At 38.2% G+C, this 22,408-nt stretch overlaps 1 protein-coding gene across 30 annotated transcripts in view; it reads left to right on the top strand.

Moving 5' to 3' along the window:
• NCOA6 (nuclear receptor coactivator 6) overlaps nucleotides 1-22,408 on the top strand; it is a 107,616-nt gene that overhangs the window by 20,403 nt on the left and 64,805 nt on the right. For 15 of the 30 annotated variants that reach the window (XM_085003567.1, XM_085003565.1, XM_085003566.1 and 12 more), the window contains exon 2: nucleotides 3,370-3,443. The exons of the other annotated variants lie outside the window; for them this stretch is intronic. In XM_085003567.1, the coding sequence (XP_084859693.1) occupies nucleotides 3,382-3,443 (62 nt within the window). In that variant the 5' untranslated portion in view covers nucleotides 3,370-3,381. The remainder of the gene's footprint in view (nucleotides 1-3,369; nucleotides 3,444-22,408) is intronic. 30 annotated transcript variants of the gene reach the window in all.

Below are 22,408 nucleotides of genomic sequence, written 5' to 3'. Positions count from 1 at the left end.
GTCGAATCGGAGCTGTAGCCACCGGCCTACGCCAGAGCCACAGCAACGCAGGATCCGAGCCGCGTCTGCAGCCTACACCACAGCTCATGGCAATGCCGGATCGTTAACCCACTGAGCAAGGGCAGGGATCGAACCCGCAACCACATGGTTCCTAGTCGGATTCGTTAACCACTGTACCATGACGGGAACTCCCCATTTTTTGTTTCTTATGTAGTAACTTCAAGAGCAAGAAGGTGTTTAGCAGAGTGCCTGGTACATAGTAGGTGGTTGGTAAAGGGAGGCTGAACAAATGTATCCATTGAAAGTATTTAAATTATAGTAAAATTATGCAAAAAATTATGAGGGCATTCTCTACATATATATTTTCCATTAAAAGAAATGACATGTGGAGTTCCCTCTGTAGCACTGCAGGTTAAGGTGTTGTCTCTTTGGTGGTACAGGTTCGATCCCCAGCCTGGTGCAGTGATCCTGTGTTGTCACAGATGTGACGTAAGTTGCAGCTGAAGCTTGGATTTGATCCCTGGCCCAGGAACTTCCATATGCTGCAGATGTGGTCATTAAAAAAAAAAAAAAAAAAAAAAAAAAAAAAGGAGGAAAGGCTTATGCTCTCTAAGTCTGAAATGATCTCAAAATATAAAGTTTAAAACAAAACAAAACTCAGTTCCCGTCGTGGCTCAGTGGTAACAAACCTGACTAGTATCCAAGTGGACATGGGTTTGATCCCTGACCTTGCTCAGTGGGTTAAGGATCTGGCATTGCCATGAGCTGTGATATAGGTCACAAACGTGGCTCAGATCCTATGTTGCTGTGGCTGTGGCATAGGCCAGCATTTGCAGCTCCAGTTCAACCCCTAGCCTGAACTTACATATGCCTCGAGTGTGGCCCCCAAAAGACAAAAATTAAATTAAAGAGGGTACCTTAAAAAAAAAAAAAAAACTTATACAAAAAAAAGGGAAGTCTCATGGTGGTGATGGTAAAGTATCGAGGGTATGGTTATTCGCCATGTTTAGAGAGGAAGATGTTTTGTACCAAGAGAGCAAATCTAGGAGATCTGTATTTGATAAAAGCCGAAGACTATGCTTATATTTATGAGGCAGATACCAGCGGAATTCCAGGAGTCTTATTTTACAAAGCAACTTGAAACATTTGAATAGAGATATTATTTGCTAAAGTAAAAGCATGTAGAATAATAATTAAATTTTCTGATAAATAGTCCTTAAGTTTTTAAGTGAACCGTAATTTATTTACACACTAGAATACTACACAACTTACTTTTAATTATTTTTATTTTTTCCATTATAGTTGGTTTACAGTGTTTATCAATTTCTACTGTACAGCAAAGTGACCCAGTCACACATATATATACATTCTTTTTCTCACATTGTTCTCCATCATGTTCCATCATAAGTGACTAGATATAGTTCCCTGTTCTATACAGCAGGATCTCAAGTTTTCTTAAGCCTGGAAGGAAACTGCAGTTCTCTGTTCAGCTCTAGCTTAATGATCCATCCTCTCATTTTATAATTTTAAGAATCTATGGCGGAGTTCCCGTCGTGGCGCAGTGGTTAACGAATCCGACTAGGAACCATGAGGTTGCGGGTTCGGTCCCTGCCCTTGCTCAGTGGGTTAACGATCCGGCATTGCCGTGAGCTGTGGTGTAGGTTGCAGACGCGGCTCGGATCCCGCGTTGCTGTGGCTCTGGCGTAGGCCGGTAGCTACAGCTCCGATTCGACCCCTAGCCTGGGAACCTCCATATGCCGCGGGAGCGGCCCAAGAAATAGCAACAACAACAACAAAAAAGACAAAAGCCAAAAAAAAAAAAAAAAAAGAATCTATGGCACAGAGAAATTGTACCCTGCCCCAAATCATACAACTTTGTGGGAAGGTCACAACTGTAATTTGGGGCACACTCATCCTGCATGTTTAGCCATGCTCTTTTTCCATTGTTACCCTGTTGTTATAAATGATGCTAGTCTGATCTCAAGGTATATCCAGTTAATTTTACTACTAATCACTTGACATTTATATTAAAAACATAAAAAATGGGTACTGCAGTTAGGAAATCATTGGATGAGTGTTAGGCTTTATTTAATTTCCTTATATGGATGGTGCAGCAGCTGTGGTGGTACACAGTTGTGAACCCACAACATCTGCGTTTTCCATTTATTTGTTTACTTTGTTTTTTGCAGTTGTCATTTGTAATAAATTTTTTTTTAGAGTATAAATATGAGAGTAAATGTTAAATTTAAAAGTTTAATATTATTAGCATATTTACAGTTTTATAACAGAAAGAGCAGGAAAATGACAAGAAGGATTAAGTCTGTAGCTAACTACACATGTGCCTTAGGGCAAATCATGTAACATCTGTGGGACTGCCTCTGCTACCTTCTTTTTTTTTAATTACTTAATGAATTTTATTACATTTATAGGTGTACAAACGATCATTACAACCAAATTTTATAGCATGTCCATCCCAAACCCTAATGCATCCCCCTACCCCCAACCTGTGTCATTTGGAAACATAAGTTTTTCAAAGTCTCTGAGTCAGTATCTGCTCTGCAAAGAAGTTCATTGTGTCCTTTTTTTAATTTTTATTTATTTATTTTTTGTTTCTGTAGGGCCGCACCCACAGCATGTGGAGGTTCCCAGGCTAGGGGTCTAATCAGAGCTACAGCTGCTGGCCTCTGCCAGAGCCACAGCAACACCAGATCCAAGCCGTGTCTTTGACCTACACCACAGGCAACGCCGGATTCTTAACCCACTGAGCGAGGCCAGGGATCGAGCCTGCAACCTCATGGTTCCTAGTTGGATTCACTGTGTCCTTTTTTTTAGATTCCACATGTAAGTGATAGCATTTGATGTTGGTGTCTCATTGTCTGACTGACTTCACTTAGCATGATAATTTCTAGGTCCATCCGTGTTGCTGCAAATGCCATGATTTCTTTCCTTTTAATGGCTGAGTAATATTCTATTGTGTATATTAGAGTCCTTCAGGGGTTCTGCCCAGGGCAAGTGTCTCTGTTTTTAATATTTGTTAATTGAAGTATGGCACACATAATGCAAAGTACACAGTTCATTAGGGATGATGAATTATAAAGTGAACACAGAACGCACTGCTGTTGTGTTTTGAAAAAGCTTCTTTGGTGATTATGATAAGCTTTCCTTTAAAAGAAATCACTGGACTTGAGGCTGTAGGTAATCTCATGTCTTTTACAGTTCTTTTCTAGAGAGAAATCAGCAGAAACAGTGGTAGAAGAAATATGACCAGTCACAGAAACTTGTCTTGAATAGGTTTATTGGGCTTATATATTAAGTCTTTTCTTCTGATATTTTTCTTCTTCCTCTTTGCCTTTTTTTCTTTCTGTCTAGGTCCTGGATGGAATGGAGAGGGGTCCTACTGAACCTCTGTCTTTTCTGAGAGTGGTCAGAGTGTTCTTAAACAGGTCTGTTGATTCTATAGTATACAAATGCAAGTTTTTGAATTATAAAAGATTTGGTTTCAACCTAAACAAAAGATTGAATTAGAAATAGACTTCACTTTTTAAAAAAGAAAGTGTTTTTATTTCATTGTCCACAGAGTATTTTACTTTGGCAAGCTGAATTTGGCCTGTGGATTGAACTCTGAGTGACTAAATAAGATCTGCTTAGTAGGAAAGCAGTTGAATCAACCTTTATTAGTTATGTTGAATATATGTAGTATGGAAGAATTCTTTATTGGTTCCATGGAAAGTACCAAGAAAAGATAAAAAGGTGAATATCTCAGTTGTCTGTGATTCTGTCTAAGAAGGAAAGTAATTATTTGGCCTCTTTCTAATATTCTCAGAATTTATAACATTGGAGAAAAACAATCAAAGCTACCTTTACCTTGCAAATCTCTGATTCAGGGAAGGGCATGTATATATTGGTTTGGTTTTGTTTACTTTTCATCTCCCTCTTTCTGTGTCACCATGAATGAACTTTATCATTATTCAGACAGATAAAAACTCATGTTTAGTAATTTCCGAAACTTGTCTTTACATTGGAATCACCTCTGGAGCTTTGTAAAGTACCGATGCCTTTGTCCCCTTTCCCCATCACACCCTTCACTCCAGATTGTGATGTAATTGGGGGTATGGCCTAGGAATTTTTAAAAGATCCTAAAGTGATCCTGCTCTTTGGTGATTCCCAAGGTGCAGACAAGGTTGGGAGTCACTGCTCTAGCTAGTTAAAGCAGATCTGGCTACTACACAACTTGTGACTTTTTTTGCGTAAATATTTGAATAAATACATAAATAAGCAGATAAATATTTTGATTTAAGTATCCTGTACTTTAAACCTAAGTTCTTACTAGAATGTAAGCTACATAAGAGCAGGTAGCATGTCTCCATTTTCCTCAATATTATATCTTTATCATTTAGAACAACACCTGGCATGTATTGTACGGTTAAATACTTGTTGAATGAATGAATGAACCTGTCAAAGTATGCTTTTACCTAATATTTGAGTGGTCCGAGATATAGAGTGGAAGTGAAGAGCTCAGCCTCTGTAACTGACTGGGCTCCAGTCACAGTTCTGTCACTTTCTAGCTATATGTGACCTTAAGTTACTTCTCTGAGTGTCCTTATTTGTATAATGGGGGTAACAATCTATTTTGTGGGCTTATTGGGGGGACTAATTTAGGTAAAAATCCTGAGTGCTTAAAACAGTGCCTGGTGAATAGTAGTGTTCTATAACTTTTAGGTATGGTAGAGTTCAAGACACTCAGAATTCTCTGTAATAGTTATTCTGGAGTAATTTAACTATAGGATGTTGTGTGAGGCTAAGGTAGAATAATGGAACAGCTAAATTAGATGTAGTTAAAGGCTTGACAAAGAAGATGACTTTTTTTTTTTTTGGTCAACTTAATGAGATATAATTTATATACAATAAACTACCTCCATTTAAAAGTGAAACATGTTTCACTGAGCTTTGACAGATATATTTATTAGTTTACAGTATTTGTTATGAAACTGCTGCCCCAAGCAAATTACAGAAAACTTCCACCTTCCTAAATATTCCTTATATTCCTTTGCAGTTTGTTCCATTCAATGCCTCCATCCATATATTGCTTTTCATTTTCTAGAATTTTATGTAAATGCATTCATACACTATATTCTTTTTTGTGTCTAGCTCTTTCACTCAGCAGAATGATTTTTGGTACTTATCCATTTGTTGCATGTATCAGTGGTTCATTCCATTTGAGTGTGGAGTAGTGTTTTGTTGTATGGATATAACATGCTTGTTTATTCACATGTGATAGACATTTGAGTTGTTTCCAGGTTTTGATGATTGTGAATAAAGCTACTGTAAAGCATTTTTGTACAAGTCTTTGAATAGACATATTTTCACTTATTTTTTAGGAAATCCCTAGCAGTACTGCTGGGTTATATGGTATATCTAATTTTTTTTTAAATCTAACTTGTAAAAAAACTGCCAAACCATTTAAAAGGAGGTGAACTTTCAGCAGGATTTCCAAGGAAGGTACTGTTAGTTATCTGTTGTTGCATGACAAACTGCACAAATTTAGCAGCTTATAACAGCAGACATTTTTTTTTCCTTTTTACCACTGCACCTGTAGCATACGGAAGTTCCTGGGCTAGGGTTTGAATTGGAGCTGCAGCTGCTGGCCTACACCCAAGCCACAGCAATAATGGATCCAAGCTGTGTCTGTGACTTAGACTGCAGTTTGCAGCAACACTGGATCCTTTACCCACTGAGCAAGGGCAGGGATCGAAACCCGCATGCTCACAGATACTATGTCGGGTTCTTAACCTGCTGAACCACAATGGGAACTCCATAATAAACATTTATTATGGCACAATTTCCATGGGTCAAGAATCTAGGTACAGCTTAGATGGGCCCTCTGTTTCTGGGTCTCTTACAGTCAGCAGTCAAGGTGTCAGCCAAGAGTGGAGTCTCATCTCAGTGCTTAACTGAAGAAGGATTTGCTTCTAAGCGTAATTGGTTGTTGGCAGAATTAACTTCCTCAAGGGATGTTAGATTAAAGGCCTTGGTTTCTCACTGGCTGTTTGGCTGAGGCTGTTGTCAGTTCCCTTGCCTTGTGGCCTCTCCAACATGGCAAGCTGAGAAGGCAATAGAGTCTCCTAGGGAGATGGAAGCCTTATCCTTTTATAAACTAATCATGGACGTGCCGTCCCATCACCTTTGCCATATTCTGTTGATTAGGAGTAAGTCACTAGGCCAGCCCACACTTGGGAATGGAAGGCAGGGGAGATTACACTAGGGCTTGAATTCCAGGCAACTGAGATAATTGGTGGCCATCTTAGAAGTCCATCTACCACAGAAGACATGGCTTAGTGCCAAACTGGAACTAGATAGGACATTAAGAGGTGTGGAGAGATGGTTAGGAGTAGCTTGTAAATTTTTCCTTACCGTCCTTGTATCAAACCATGTATCTTTCTTTCTTCTGTCACATCAGCTTCTCTCCTCTTCAAGAACAGAGACATAACACAAAGGTCATTCTCATAAGGAGGTTTTAATCTTGAGTAGGTTTTGGGTGTGTGTTTTTTTAAAAAAGATTCAGTTAAGGCCTGTCCCTGTACTACTTAGCATTTCTATATGTTTTTGATTTTGTTTTTTAATTTTATGGCCGCACCTGTGGCATATGGAAGTTCCTGGGCATCTGTGGCAATGCCAGATCCTTTAACCCACTGCACTGGGCCTGGGATCAAACCTGAGAGTGACCCATGCTGCTACAGTTGGATTCTTAACCCACTGGATCACAGCAGAAACGTGTGTGTGTGTGTGTGTTCTCCTTTTTAGGGCCGTACCTAAGGCATATGGAAGTTTTCAGGCTAGGAGTCAAATCCGAGCTACAGCTGTCAGCCTATGCCACAGCAACACAGGACCCAAGCTACATCTTCGCCCTATGCTGCAGCTTGCGGCAATGCTGGATCCTTAACCTGCTGAGCGAGGCCAGGGATTGAACCTACATCCTCATGGATACTAGTTAGATTCTTAATCTGCTGAGCCACAGCAGGAACTCCTATATATGTATTTAAAAAAAATTTTTTTTTGTCATGGAAATTGAGACAGATACAGAAGTAAAGTACTATCATGAACCCCTCATACACCTTTCACCCAGCTTCAACAATTTATTGTTTCCTAACCTTATATGTATAATTTACATACAATAAAATGTGCTAATTTTTGGCATACAGTTTGTATTTTGACAAATGTATATATCCCCACAATCAAGGTATAGAACATTTTCATTCCAAAGGTACCTTATGCACCTGTGAAATTGGCCTCCACCCCAGTCCCAGGGAAGTACCTAATCTGATGTCTATTACTATAGGTTGGTTTTGCCTGTTTCTAGAATGTTACAGAAATATTCTTTTGATTGCCATCAAGTTTTTGAGATTCATTCATGTTGTTGCATATATCAGCAGTTCAGAATTCTTCAACCTTGGTGCTGTGGACATCTTGGACAGGATAATTCTTTGTCTTGGAGACTCTCCTGTGAATTGTGGGTTATTTAGCAGCATCCCTGACCTCAATCCACTAGAAGCCATTAACACTTCTCTCCCCAGCTGTAACAATCACAGATGTCTCTAGACATTGCTAAATGTCCTGTAGAGGGCAAAGTCCTCTCCCTCCACTGGTTGAGAATCCTTTCAGTAGTTGATCCTTTTTACTGGTTGACAGTATTCTATTGTAGGGGTATACTGCAGTTTATCTATTTATTAACTGATAAACCTTTGATTTTTTCCAGTTTACTTTCAGTTGAGGCTATTATAAATAGACTTGCTATTAATTTTCATAGGCGAGACTTTGTGTATACATGTTTTTATTTTCCCACCACTATGAGAGTTCCAGTTGCTCTATGGCTTTGTCAACATTTGATATTATCACTCTTTTTTTTTTTTTTTTTTGGCCACACCCACTGCATGTGAAAGTTCCTGAGCCAGGGATTGAACTCTTGAACCTGTGCCACAGCAATGACCCAAACCACTGCAGTGACAACACCGGATACTTAACCCACTGAGCCATGCTGGAACTCCTGATATTATCAGTTTTTTAAATTTTACCCATTATAAGTAGGGGTAGATTTAATTTTCATTCTCCTGATGACTGATGATGTTGAATATCTTTATGTGTGCTGATTATAAAGTATCTGTTCAAATCTTTTGCCCAATTTTTGGAGGTTTGTCTTATCAAGTTTCCTTTGTCTTTTTCCCCAATATGTGCATAGACATACCCACAGAATTAAGTAAGCTGAAATAATCAGTTTTATATACTTTTTAATATTTAAAATGTGCACATTTCCCATGATGTTATATTCTTGAAAACATGAATTTTAGTGGAGAAACAATGTTTGAGTACATTTAAATTGTTTAACCATTCTGTTGAACTTTGAGCTAGTTTCCAATTTTCACTATAATTAATATTTCAATACACATCTTTGAATATAAATCTTTAACCACATCTTTATTTATTAAGCTAGGATTCCTAGATGTTAAGATTACAGTGACTATGTTAAGGAGAATGAACATTATAAGCAAAATATGAATGTTAATCTATTTCATTGTACCTTGCACCGAGTATTTCATTTTAAAAATCTTTGCCATTTGATGTTGGAAGAAAGGCAGATTTCATTTTGCTTTTCAAAAAAATTAGGAAATGTAACAAACTTTTCACTTACTTATTGATGATTTTTATTTCTAATTTTCTATTTTGAGAGTCAATTTTTCTGTTGGGAAGTTAATGTTTTCCTTAATTTTTAAGCGTTCTTTAATGTTATTTATTAACCTTTTGTCATTTACAAATGTAATTTCAAACTTATATTTTGACTACAAGAGTAGCTTGTGTGCTTTGTCCTGCACAATTAAAAAAAATAATAATGTAGGAGTTCCTATCAGAGCTCGGCAATAATGAACCTGGTTAGTATCCATGATGATTTGGGTTTGATCCTGGGCCTCACTCAGTGGGTTAAGGATCTGGTGTTGCTGTGAGTTGTGGTGTAGGTCGCAGACATGGCTCCGATCCTGTGTAGCTGTGGCTGTGGTGTAAGCTGGCAGGTGCAGGTCTGATTCAACTCCTAGCCTGGGAATTTACACATGCTACAGATGTGGCCCTAAAAAGCGAGAAGAAAAAAAAAAAAGTAATGCTATAACTGTATTTTGCTTTATCTCTTTAGTCCATGAACTGATAAATATACTGTATTTAAATATGTAACAGCATGTGATTGTAGTTCTATTATTTTGTTTTATTTTTTTACAGTCGACCCCTTGGCACATGAAAGTTCCCTGGCCAGGGATTGAATCTGAACTGCAGCTGTGACTGACACCAGATCCTATAACCCATCTTATTGGGCCAGGGATCAAATCCTCTCCTCCACAGTAACCCAAGTTGCTGCAGTCAGATTCTTAACCCATTGTACCACAGCAGGAACTCATATGATTTTATTTTTTGTATTAAATGTTTTAGTCAGAACTTTTTAGTATACATTGTTGCTACTGTCTGAATGTTTGTATTCCCCCCAAATTCATATGTCAAAATCCTAATGCCCATTATGATGGTATTAGAAAGTAGGGCTTTTTGGGAGATGCCAAGATCATGAGGGTAGAGCCTTCACGAATGGACTTAGTTTCTTACAAGAGATAGCACACAGAGCTCCTTAGCCCCTTCTACTACATGAGGACACAGCAAGAATTTAGCAGTCTGCAGCCTGGAAGAGGGTCTTCACCACAGCCCAGCCATGCTGGCACAGTGATCTTGGACCTCTCAGATTCCAGAACTATAAGAAATAAATTTCTGTTGTTTATAAGCCCCTTTGTCTATGTAATTTTGTTATGTCAGCTCCAATAAACTAGAACAATTATGAAGTGAGAATTTAATCAGATTTTTTTCCCAGTCAACCAATTTGTCCCAAACTACAAAAGAAAATTATCTCAAAGGATTTGAATGATATTTCCTCAAAGAAATTATGCTTTTGGCCAATAAACGAAAATATGCTCAACAGCATTAACCATAAGGGAAATGAAAATCAAAACCACAATGAGATACAACTACACACTCACTAGAATGGCTATAATCAGAAAAACAACAAGTGTTGTTGAGGATATGGAAAAATTTGAACCCTAGTATACTGCTGGTAGGAATGAAAAATGATGTAACGGCTTTGGAAGAAAGTCTAGCAAATCCCTCTAAAGGTTAAATACAGAGATAACATATTTCACTCCTAGGTGTATATATACCCATGAGAAATGAAAACGTATATTCACACCAAAACTTATACACAAATATTCATAGCAGCATTATGCGTAATAGTGAAAGGTGGAAACACCCCAAATGTCGTATCACCTGATGAATGAATATATATGGTGTTTCTATCCCAAGAGATATTATTTGGTTATTTAAAAAACAAAGTACTGTTACTTGCTTGGAGAAATGAAGCTAAGTGAAAGAAGCCATTCACAAAAGAAGACTTATTGTATGGTTCTTACTGTATAACACATCTAGAACAGACCAGTGTACCATGACCTAGTCTAAAACTCTTTATCCTTAATAGGGGACTTTAACCCACTACATTAATGACAGTGCATACTAGCAGAAATGTTCATAGTACTCAAATGAAGATGATGGTGACTGATAACAGTTGATTTTTGTTTTATATCTTATAGAGCTTCCTTTTTAATAGTCATTTTAAACATAGCATTTGGTGTTAACCATATTTATAACAATTATTTAGACTTACCCTGTGTTTAACTGGTTTCATCTCTTCCTCCCTATTCTCAAGGTCTCTGTTAGTGGTTAATTATTATTCAGATGAAATTTTTATGAAAAGTACATGATTGGTACACATCCAAAAGTATCATTAGGTTGATTTCATACTGAAAGACAACCTGGTGGGAAAGGGAGCAAAATTATTTTGTCTCATTATTTTTCACTCTTAATTTTTAATATTTTGCCATTATCTTCTGGTCTCGCAAAGCAAAAATGTGTGGCCAGACTGATTTGGGGTCCTCTCTGTATGACTTGTTTTTTTCTTTTTGGGTGATTATGGGGCGTTTTCTTTATCCTTGTAATCTGAAAATTTCACTAGAACAAATCTAGTTGTCACTATCTTTTTGGTAATTTTGCTTGGTCTCTTATAAGCTCTTTTTTTTTTTTTTTTTTTTTTTTCTTTTTTGGCTGTACCTGCAGCATATGTATGTTCTTGGGCCAGGGATCATATCCAAGCCACAGCTGTGATCCACACCACAGTTACCAGCAACACTAGATCCTTAACACACTGCCCGGGATTGAACCTTTGCTGCTGCAGAGACAACACTGGATCCTTAGCCCACTGTGCCATAGCAGGAACTCCCTCTTGTGAGCTTTTCTGAGCTAGAGACACAGAACGTTCTTTGACTCAGGAAAGTTTTCATTTCCTTTTTAAAAAAAATCTTTGATTATTATTTCTGTCCATTTATTTCAGGGATAACAATCAAGTTGAAGTTTATTTCTCTCTACTTATCAACACTCTCTTAATACTTTTCATTGCTTTGTCCTTTCCTTCTCCATTCTCAAATTTGCTCTCACCACATTTCTAATTATTCTGCTCTTTTATTTTTCTGGTAAAGATTTGAATTTTGCTTTGGCATATTTGTAATTTTTTTCATTTGTAGTTTACTTTTATTTATTTTTTAATTATTCGATTAATTTTATTACATTTATAGTTGTACACAATCATCACAACCCAGTTTTATAGAATTTCCATCCCACATCCCCAGCCCATCCCCTACCTCCCAACCTGTCTCCTTTGGAAACCATGTTTTTCAAAGTCTGTGAGTCAGTATCTGTTCTGCAAAGAAGTTCATTGTGTCCTTTTTTTTAGATTCCACATGTAAGTGGTAGCATATGATGTTGGTGTCTCATTGTCTGACTGACTTCACTTAGCATGATAATTTCTAGGTCCATCCATGTTGCTGCAAATGCCATTATATCTTTCCTTTTAATGAGTTATATTCTGTTGTGTATATGTACCCCATCTTCTTTATCCACTCCTCCATCAATGGACATTTAGGTTGTTTCCATGTCTTGGCTATTGTATATAATGCTATAGTGAACATTGGAGCACAGGTATCTTTTCGAGTCATGGTTTTCTCTGGATAGATGCCCAGGAGTGGGATTGCTGGATCAAATGGTAATTCTATTTTTAGTTTTCTGATGAATCTCCATACTGTTTTTCCACAGTGGTTGCACCAATTTACATTCCCACCAAAGGGTTCCCTTTTCTCCACACCCTCTCCAGCATTTGTTGTTTGTAGACTTTTTGATGATGGCCATTCTGGCCAATGTAAGGTGGTACTTCATAGTGGTTTTGATTTGCATTTCTCTAATAATTAGTGATGTTGAACATCTTTTTATGTGTTTTTTGGCCATCTGTATGGACGTATTTGAAATTTTTAACTTTATTTTTCTCCTCTCTTATTTCTACTTGCATCTCAATTAGTTCTTTTCATTTCAGCCCTGTGGACTTTGATCTTTTATTTCAGTGTGTTTTATGAAATTTGTGGAGAATAATGTAGTTGATTTCTAAAATTTAATTATGAAATTTGTTGAGAGTAATGTAGTTGATTTCTAAAATTTAATCTGTTGCTCTTTATATATGCATTTTCTGAATCACAGATGCAGAGTTTCTTTTCTTTTATGTTGCAGAATGTTTTCCCATCTCCCCTCAGTTATTCTTCCTTGAACGAGGAAAGGAGTATATACAGTCTAGTATGTGCCAAATAGGGTAGATAGGTTCCTTCATTAGCTATTTGGTAGCTGTAGGAATTCTCCTTTCAGATGTTAAACTGAAGGGCTAATTAATGCACATAGTTTCTTAATACTTTCTAGTGTCTAGCAGTCATTTGTGTATCTCCTGCTGGAATGAGTGGGGGAAATCCCTTCCTTTGGGCTGGAATTTGACTTTGGAAAAGAGGCTTTGTTTTTTGATAATTTGAAATCTGGGCTACAAATAACTGTAATTCCCAAAATGTAATGCTACCATGACTTTTGCTGTCAGCGCTTTGTGCTTTTGCCTTCCAACCCAGGGTATATGTACTACTTTGTACGGTATAGAATCTGAAGTAGAGATGAAAGGCTGTGGGCATGTAGTAGCACTGACCTTTCTGAATCTCTCACAGTAGGATAATGTGACTTACCACTGCCATTGCTGCCTCTGGAGAAAGGTGTTTTGGAGCAGGTAGTTAGAAGTTTGTTACCTTCCTGCCTGGCTGTATTGTGTTTCAAGTCCCATTCCTGCCTGTTCTTTGATGGAAAAGAACTGTTCTTTGAGCAGCAGTCCTAGTTTCTAGTGCTGTTAATAATTACTTTGACTTTCAGTGTTTCCTTAAATATATCAATGAAAAATTAGGGTGAAGGCAATGGTAGAGATGAGCCAGGCATTGTTAGGTAGCTTCCATTTTAGCTCCCAGCTTGGGGTTAACTTTTTGAAAGAAGGGAGATTGAAAAGGATGTGGAGAATAGCCACTAATGGAAGAAGGAAGAGTTAAAGATCTTGCACCAAATGATTTCCAGTTTCTCAGGGAAATATGATAACACTGAAATCAAATAGCCAAGGTTTAAAATAGTCTTGGTGTCCCTAGATCTGGAAAGTATGTTAGCCCCTCATTTTCTAAATGACAACGTGGAAGCTAAGAAAGGTTTAAGAGACTCCAAGGTCATAGATGTAGAAAAAAACAAAATGAAATTCAGGTTGGGGTAGGAATCACTTTTAGATTCTATACAGTTAAGTTTTGTTTGATTTTCTCACAAGCAATGTAGTCTTACATTACTTATGTTAAAAACAAAAAAATTTAAAGAAGCAACCAAAGTTTATAATAAGCAAAAGAAAAGAAAGAGCTTTTGTTTCTCCTTCACTGTTTTGCTGCAAGTCCTTAAGCCATGTTCCCCACCTTACTCAATTACCTGATCTAAAGGTAAAATTAAATAATGTATGAAAAGTATGGTTCTAAACTTTGGCTGCGCATTGGAATCACCTGGGTAGTGTTTAAATTCCCTAAGCTCACGGCACAGTGCAGACTTAGTATGATTCAGGTATTACTGTTTTTTAAAACTTGCCAAGTAATTATAAGTAACCAAGGTTGAGAGTTACTGAAGACTGAAGGTCTTTCAAAATATATACTCATTTAATCGTAAGTATTCTGACTTTAGTCATTTAGGGCAGTTCCAATTAATGAGTATTGGCCTGAACTAGACTGGATCACTTGGTTCTGATATTTCTGCTGATTGTGCACTGTGTATATGTGGGGTATATGATGGAAGAAGCACTGAACTTGAGGCTGAAAGACTAGGATCTAGTCCTAATTCTGCCACAATTGTGGTCTGTAACTTTAGTTAAGTCACAGTACCACTGTCTTGGTTTCAGGTTTTTTTCTTTGAGAGTGGGGGAATTGGACTAATTATTCTATAATTTCCTCTCTAGCTCTTTAACGTCAAGTTTGTGAGCCAGTAGGGGTGAGGGGGAGGCAGCTGGTAAACTTTGTGTGCTTAAAGAATAAGTGAGTAAAGCAGGCCAGGACACTGTTTAAGGAATACTGTGGAAAGAGCCAGCTATGGGATAGGAAAGGAGTTGGTGGGGAGGAGCAAGAGTGTAGGAACAATAGAGCCTGAAGTTAAGGGGGGTGGGATGGGATAGGGTTAGAAGACAAGTATGAGAGACTGGCCTAAAGGAATATTGGTAGAGGTGGTGGCTGTGGCTTAGCAGCTGGTAATGATGTGATCCACGTTCATATCTTACTGTCAAATGACTGACAATCATTGTTTCACTCCTCCTTGTTATTTTTTTTTTTTTCTCCTCTCAATGATACATCTTAGAGATCTTTCCAAATCAGTATGTAGACCGCATCTACATTCTCACTGCATTTCATTCTTTACTGAAAGTTCTAAAACTTAGTCTCTGTTGATGGACATCTGGGTAATTTCCTATCTTGCTATTACAAAGAGTGTTTTAGTGAATAACCTAATATATTTGTCATCTTGTGTGAGAGCAGGTGTATCTATAAGGATCACTAATCAAAAACGAGATTGCTGGGCTAGTGGTATATATATAATTTTGATAGATGTTTTCTATGCTGATGGTACTACTAGTAGCAATGATTGAGAGTACTTGTTTTCACATTGCCTTGCCAAGACAGTGTATTATCAAGTTTTTTTTATTTTTGCTAATCTGATAAATAGAAAAAAATGGGGTGGGTGACTTTGTTGTTGTTGTCCTTATGTATGAGGTTGAACATCTTTCCACGTGTTTAAAGTTCATTACCTTTTCTGTGACTCTTCCGATGGTACCTTGTGTCCATTTTGGACATAATCATTTGTAAAAATTGTTGTTCTTTTTTGTTTTATATATCTATATATACACATGCATATGTACACCTAAAAGTGTTTTTTTCTGTTATGTGTTTATATGTGGGAGATTTGCTCTTTTTTGAGTGATATGGTTGCAGATATTTTTTCTTAACTTGTCATTTGGTTTTGTAGGTTTTTTTGTGGTTTTGCTTGTTTTGTTTTTACTTAATGGTGTTTTTTTTCCTTGCAGAATTCTTTAATTTTGATGTATTTGACTTTATCAGAAAAACATTTCCCATTCCAAGGTTATGAAAGTTTCTTCTGTACTTTCTTCTAATACTTTTAGAGTTTCATGTGTTACACTGAAGTTTGGGGTCTATTCGGAGTTAACTTGGTGAAAAGGATAGCTCTAATTTTATTTTTCCAGATGACTGCCTCCTCCCATTTAGTGAAAAATCCATTTTTTCATACCTTAGGATATATTAAAATTCTGTATGCATTATGGTCAATTTATGGAATTTCTAGTCTGTTCCATTGCTCTCCTGTCTGTTTATATGCCAGTACTACCCAGTTTTAATTATTGAGACTCTATGGTTTGATATCTGGTAGGACTTGTCACTTTCACTACCATTATTTTGCAGTTTTTCTGACTCTTCTTACTCATTTCCATATGAACTTTTTTTTTTTTGGCCACACCCACAGCATGAAAAAGTTCAAACCTGCAGCACCTCAAGTCGCAGCAGTGACAACGCTAGATCCTTAACTGGCTAACCCACCAGAGAACTCCCTTAAATTTTCTTCTTATAGCTCTGCACTTCTTTTTAGTTCTTTCCTGAACATTTTATCTTTTTTGTTGTGATTATAAATACAGTCTTTTTTCCATCTACTGCGTATTGCATATGTAATAAAAGCTATTGTTTTCCGTGTATTAATTTTATGCCATGCTACTTTGTTGAATTTCTCCCCCCCCCCTGCTTTTTTTAGGGCTACACCTATGGCATATCGAAATTCCCAGGCCAGGGGTCACATTGGAGCTACAGCCGCAGACCTACAATAAGCCACAGCAGCCTGGGATCCGAGCCTTGTCTGCAACTGGTACCACAGCGAACAGCAACACCAGATCCCTAACCCACTCGGAGAGGCCAGGGATTGAACTGGTGTCCTCATGGATACTAGCTGGGTTTGTTTCCACTGCACCACAGTGGGAACTTCAGATTTCCTTATTTTTTATTGAAGTATAATTGATTTACAATATTGTATTAATTTCAGGTGTGTAATACAGTGATTTGATACTTTTGTATATTATAAAATGATCACCACAGTAAGTCTAGTTACCATGTCACCATACAAAGTTATTACAGTATTATTGACTATATTCACTCTACTGTACATTACATCCTCAAGACTTAAAACTGTAAGGTTTTATGTCTTAATCTCCCTCAGCTATTTCACTATTCTCTAACCCTGCTCCCTCTGGCAACAGCCTGTTTGTTTTTTGTCTTTTTAGGGCCGGACCTGCAGCATGTGGAAGTTCCCAGGCTAGGGGTCGAATTGCCAGCCTACAGCACAGCCACAGCAACACCACATCCAAGCCGTTTCTGTGACCTACACCATAGCTCACAGCAATGCCGAATACTTAACCCACTGAGTGGGGCCAGGGATTCAACCTGTGTCCTCGTGGATACTAGTTGGGTTTGTTACTGCTGAGCCACAATGGGAACTCCCTGTTTGTTCTTTGTATCTAAGAGTTTGTTTCTGTTTTGTTAACTATTTTTTTTTGAAATCCATATATGAATGAAATCATGTGGTATTTGTCTTTCTCTGTCTTATTTCTCTTAGCATAATACCCTATGGGTCCATCTGTGTTGTCACAAATGTCAAGATTTCATTCTTTTCTGTGGCTGATTAATATTCCATCACAAGTGTTTACCACATCTTTATACATTCATCTGTAGGTGGGCACTTAGGTTGCTTCTGTATCTTGGCTACTAGGAGTAATTCTGCAGTGAACATAAGTGCATGTATCTTTTTGTTTTGTTTTTTTGTTTTTGTCTTTTTGCTGTTTTTTTGGGCCGCTCCGGCGGCATATGGAGGTTCCCAGGCTAGGGGTCCAATCGGAGCTGTAGCCACCGGCCTACGCCAGAGCCACAGCAACTCGGGATCCGAGCCGCGTCTGCAGCCTACACCACAGCTCACGGCAACGCCAGATCGTTAACCCACTGAGCAAGGGCAGGGACCGAACCCGCAACCTCATGGTTCCTAGTCGGATTCGTTAACCACTGCGCCATGACGGGAACTCCTGTATCTTTTTGAATTAGAGTTTTTGTTTTCTTTGTAAAAATATCCAAAAGTAGACTTACTGGATCATATGGTGGTATTATTATTATTATTATTATTATTTTTTGTCTTTTGTTGTTGTTGTTGTTGCTATTTCTTGGGCCGCTCCTGCGGCATATGGAGGTTCCCAGGCCAGGGGTTGAATCAGAGCTGTAGCCACCGGCCTACGCCAGAGCCACAGCAACGCGGGATCCGAGCCGCGTCTGCAACCTACACCACAGCTCACGGCAACGCCGGATCGTTAACCCACTGAACAAGGGCAGGGACCAAACCCGCAACCTCATGGTTCCCAGTCGGATTCGTTAACCACTGCGCCACGACGGGAACTCCCTGGTGGTATTATTTTTTTTTTTTTTTTGTCTTTTGTCTTTTTGTTGTTGTTGTTTTTGTTGTTGTTGCTATTTCTTGGGCCGCCCCTGCGGCATATGGAGGTTCCCAGGCTAGGGGTCGAATCGGAGCTGTAGCCACCGGCCTACGCCAGAGCCACAGCAACGTGGGATCCGAGCCACGTCTGCAACCTACACCACAGCTCACGGCAACGCCGGATCGTTAACCCACTGAGCAAGGGCAGGGATCGAACCCGCAACCTCATGGTTCCTAGTCGGATTCGTTAACCACTGCGCCACGATGGGAACTCCCGGTGGTATTATTTTTAATTTTTTTTTTTTTTTTTGTCTTTTTTCAGGGCTGCACCCGCGGCACATGGAGGTTCCCAGGCTAGGGGTCCAACGGAGCTGTTGCTGCTGGCCTGTGCCAGAGCCATAGCAATGCTGGATCTGAGCCTTGCCTGTGACTTACACCACAACTCACAGCAACGCCAGATCCTTAACCCACTAAGCGAGGCTAGGCATTGAACCTGCGTCCTCATGGATGGTAGTTGGGTTCGCTAACCACTGAGCCTCCGTGGGAACTCCTATTTTTAATTTTTTGAGGAATGTCGATATTGGTTCCTATAGTGGCTGTTCCAATTTACATCCCTACCAACAGTGCATGGTGGTTGCCTTTTCTCCATGTCTTGCCTGTATTTGTTTTCTTTATCATGATAACCATTCTGATAAGTGTGAGGTAATATCTCACTGTGGTTTTGATTTGCATTTCCCTGATGATTAGTGTCGTTGAGCATCTTTTCATGTGTCTTTTGGTCATCTGTATGTCTTTTGTTTGGAAAAATGTCTATTCGGGTCCTCTGACCATTTTTTAATTGAGTTGCTTGTTTTTTCGTTGACTTGTATGAGTTCTTTGTATGTTTTGGATATTAACCCCTTATCAGACACATCATTTATAAATATCATCTCCTATTCAGCAGGCTGCCTTTTCATTTTGTTGGTAATTTCCTTTGCTGTACAAAATCTTTTTATTTATTTTTATTTATTTTTCTTTTTAGGGCCACATCCATGGCATATGGAAGTTCTAGGCCAGGGGTTGAACTGGAGCTGCAGCTGCCAGCCTACACCACAACCATAGCAACACCAGATACGAGCTGTCCTCGACTTACACCATAGCTCACAGCAACACCAGTTCCTTAACCCACTAAACAGGACCAGGGATCAATCCCACATCCTCATGGATATTAGTCATGTCTGTTACCACTGAGCCACAACAGGAATGCCCACAAAAGCTTTTTAGTTAGATGTAGTTCCATTTGTTTATTTTTGCTTCTTTTTCCCTTGCCTGAGGAAACACATCAAAAAAATTATTGCTAAGACCACTGTCAAAGAGCTCACTGCCTGCGTTTTCTAGCAGTTTTATGATTTTAGATCTTACATTTTAAGACTTTAACTCATTTTCAATTTATTTTTGTATATGGTGTGAGAAAATATTCCAGTTTGATTCTTTTGCATTAGCTGTCCAATTTGCCCAGCATCATTTGTTGAAGAAGCTTTATTTTCCCCATTGTATATTCTTGCCTCCTTTGTCATAAAGTAATTGACCATATAAGCATGGGTTTATTTCAGGGCTCTCTATTCTGCCATTGATTGATGTGTCTTTTTGGTGTGTCAGTACCATATTGTTTTGATTACTGTAGCTTTGTAGTATAGTTTAAAATCAGGGAGTCTGATATTTCCAGCTTTGTTCTTCTTTCTCAAAATTGTTTTGTCTATTTTTTGTCTTAATACACATTTTATAATTATTTGTTCTAGTTCTATGAAAAATACCATTGGTATTGCATAGAATCTGTAGATTGTCTGGGGTAAAACAGTCATTTTTAACAATATTAATTCTTCCAATCCATGAACACATTACATCCTTCCATTTGTTTGCATCATCTTCAGTTTTTTTGGGTTTTTTTTTTTTTTTCATCAGTGTCTTATAGTTTTCAAAGTATAGGTCTTTTACTTCTTTGGTTAGATTTATTCCCAGTTATTTTATTCTTTGTGATGCAGTTATTAATGGGATTGTGTACTCAATTTCTCTAATAGTCCACTGTTAGTGTATAGAAATGCAGTGCAGGAGTTCCCATCATGGTGCAGTGGAAACTAATCCGACTAAGAACCATGAGGTTGGGGTTTCAGTCTCTGGCCTCACTCAGTGGGTTAAAGATCCAGTGTTGCTGTGAGCTGTGGTGTAGGTCACAGACATGGCTCAGATCCTGCGTTGCTGTGGCTGTCATGTAGGCTGGCAGCTGTAGCTCTGATTAGACCCCTAGCCTGGGAACCTCCATGTGCCACAGGTGTGGCCCTAAAAAGCAAAAAAAGAAAGGAAGGAAGAAAGAAAGGAATGCAGTGGATTTCTCTGTATTAATTTTGTATCCTACAACTTTATTAGTTCTAATAGTTTTTTGGTGATGTCTTTCATATTTTCTGTATGTAGTGTCATGTCATTTGCAAACAGTGACTATTTTACATCTTCCTTTCCAATTTGGATTCCTTTTTTTTTTTTTTTTTTTTTTAAACCATGCCCATGGCATGAGGAAGTTCCTGGGCCAGAGATTGATTGAACCTGTGCCACAGAAGTGACAACACCAAATCTGTAACTGCTAGGCCACCAGAGAACTGTGGAGAGTTTTTAAATAACTGATTCATTTTCATTACTGGTAATTGATATGTTCATATTGTCTATCTCTTCCTCATTTAGTCTGGAGAGATTGTATGTTTTTAGGAATTTATCCATGTCTTCTGGGTTGTCCATTTTATTGGTGTATAGTTGTTCATAGTACTCTCCCCTGCCCCCCATTTTCATAGTACTCTCTTAAGATCTTTTGTATTTCTGTAATATCGGTTCTAACTTCTTCATTTCTGATTTTATGTATTTAGTTTCTCTTCCTTTTTTTCTTGATGAATTTAGCTAAAAGTTTATCAAAAAAAATTTTTTGGGGGGCTGCATCCTTGACAGGTGAAAGTTCTCAGGCCAGGGAGCAAACCCATGCCACAGCAACAACCTAAGCCACTGTAGTGACAGCACCAGATCCTTTACCCACTACACCACAGGAGAACTCCAAAGTTTATCACTTTTGTTTGTCTTTTCAAAGAACCAGCTCTTAGTTTCATTGATCATTTCTATTATTTTTTAAGTCTTTTTCTGCTTTGATCTTTATTATTTCTTTCCTTCTGCTAACTTTGGGTTTTGTTTGTCCTTCGTTCTCTGGTTGCTTTAGGTGTAAAGCTAGGTTGTTTATTTGAGATTTTTCTTCTTTTCTGAGGAAGGCTTGTTTTTTGTAAATTTTCCTCTTGGAACTGCTTTCACTGCATCCCATAGGTTTTGAATCATTTTGTTTCCATTTTCATTTGTCTCCAGGTTTTTGTTTTGTTTTGTTTTTTGATTTTGACTTTTTGCCTTTTCTAGGGCCGCTCCTGTGGCATATGGAGATTCCCAGGCTAGGGGTCTAATCGGAACTGTAGCTGCTGGCCCTACACCACAGCCACAGCAATGCCAGATCCGAGCCGAGTCTACGACCTACACAACAGCTCACAGTAATGCCAGATCCTTGACCCAGTGAGTAAGGCCAGGGATTGAACCTGCAACCTCATGGTTCCTAGTCGAATTCATTAACCACTGAGCCATTATGGGAACTCCTGTCTCCAGGTATTTTTAAATTTCCTCTTTGATTTTTTTTTTTAAGTGCTCCATTGGTTGTTTAGTTGCATATTGTTTAGCCTTCACGTGTTTATGGTTTTTGTCATTTTTTCCTTGTAATTGATTTCTAGGCTCATACTCTTATGGCCAGAAAAGAAACCTGGTATGATTTCAGTCTTCTTAGATTTATTGAGACTTTGTGGCCTACCATGTATCTCTCCTGGAGCATGTTTTATCTGCAGTTGAATGTGTATTCTCCTTTTGGATGGAATGTTCTATCTGTCTATATGTTTATAAATGGAGATACTCCATCTGGTCTAATGTGTTTCCTAATTGATTTTCTGCCTGGATGATCTGTCCATTGATGTAAGTGAGGTATTATAGTTCCCTATTATCGTGTTACTGTCAGTTTCTCCCTTTATGTTTGTCACTATTTGCTTTATGTATTTAGGTGTTCCTTTGCATATATATTTACAGTTGCTGTATATTCTTATTGGATTGATCCCTTTTTCATTACATAATGATCTTTGTCTCTTGTTACTGTTCTTGTTTTAAAGTTTTACTATGATGTAAGTAATGCTATGTCAGCTTTCTCTTTGTTTCCATTTACATGGAATACCTTGTTTCATCTCCTCACATTCAGTCTCTGTATGTCTTTTTTTGTGTTTGTGTCTTCTTTTGTCTTTTTAGAGCCACACCCGCAGCATATGGAGGTTCCCAGGCTAGGGGTCTAATC

The sequence above is a fragment of the Sus scrofa genome, chromosome 17 (assembly GCF_054392235.1).
Source record: "Sus scrofa isolate SSC_HxYL_T2T_F1_AM1 chromosome 17, Sscrofa_HxYL_maternal_Yorkshire_Landrace_v2.0, whole genome shotgun sequence".
Classification (NCBI taxonomy): Eukaryota; Metazoa; Chordata; class Mammalia; order Artiodactyla; family Suidae; genus Sus; species Sus scrofa.
Note: the sequence above shows the minus strand (reverse complement) of the source record. Positions and strands in the feature narration are given on the sequence as shown.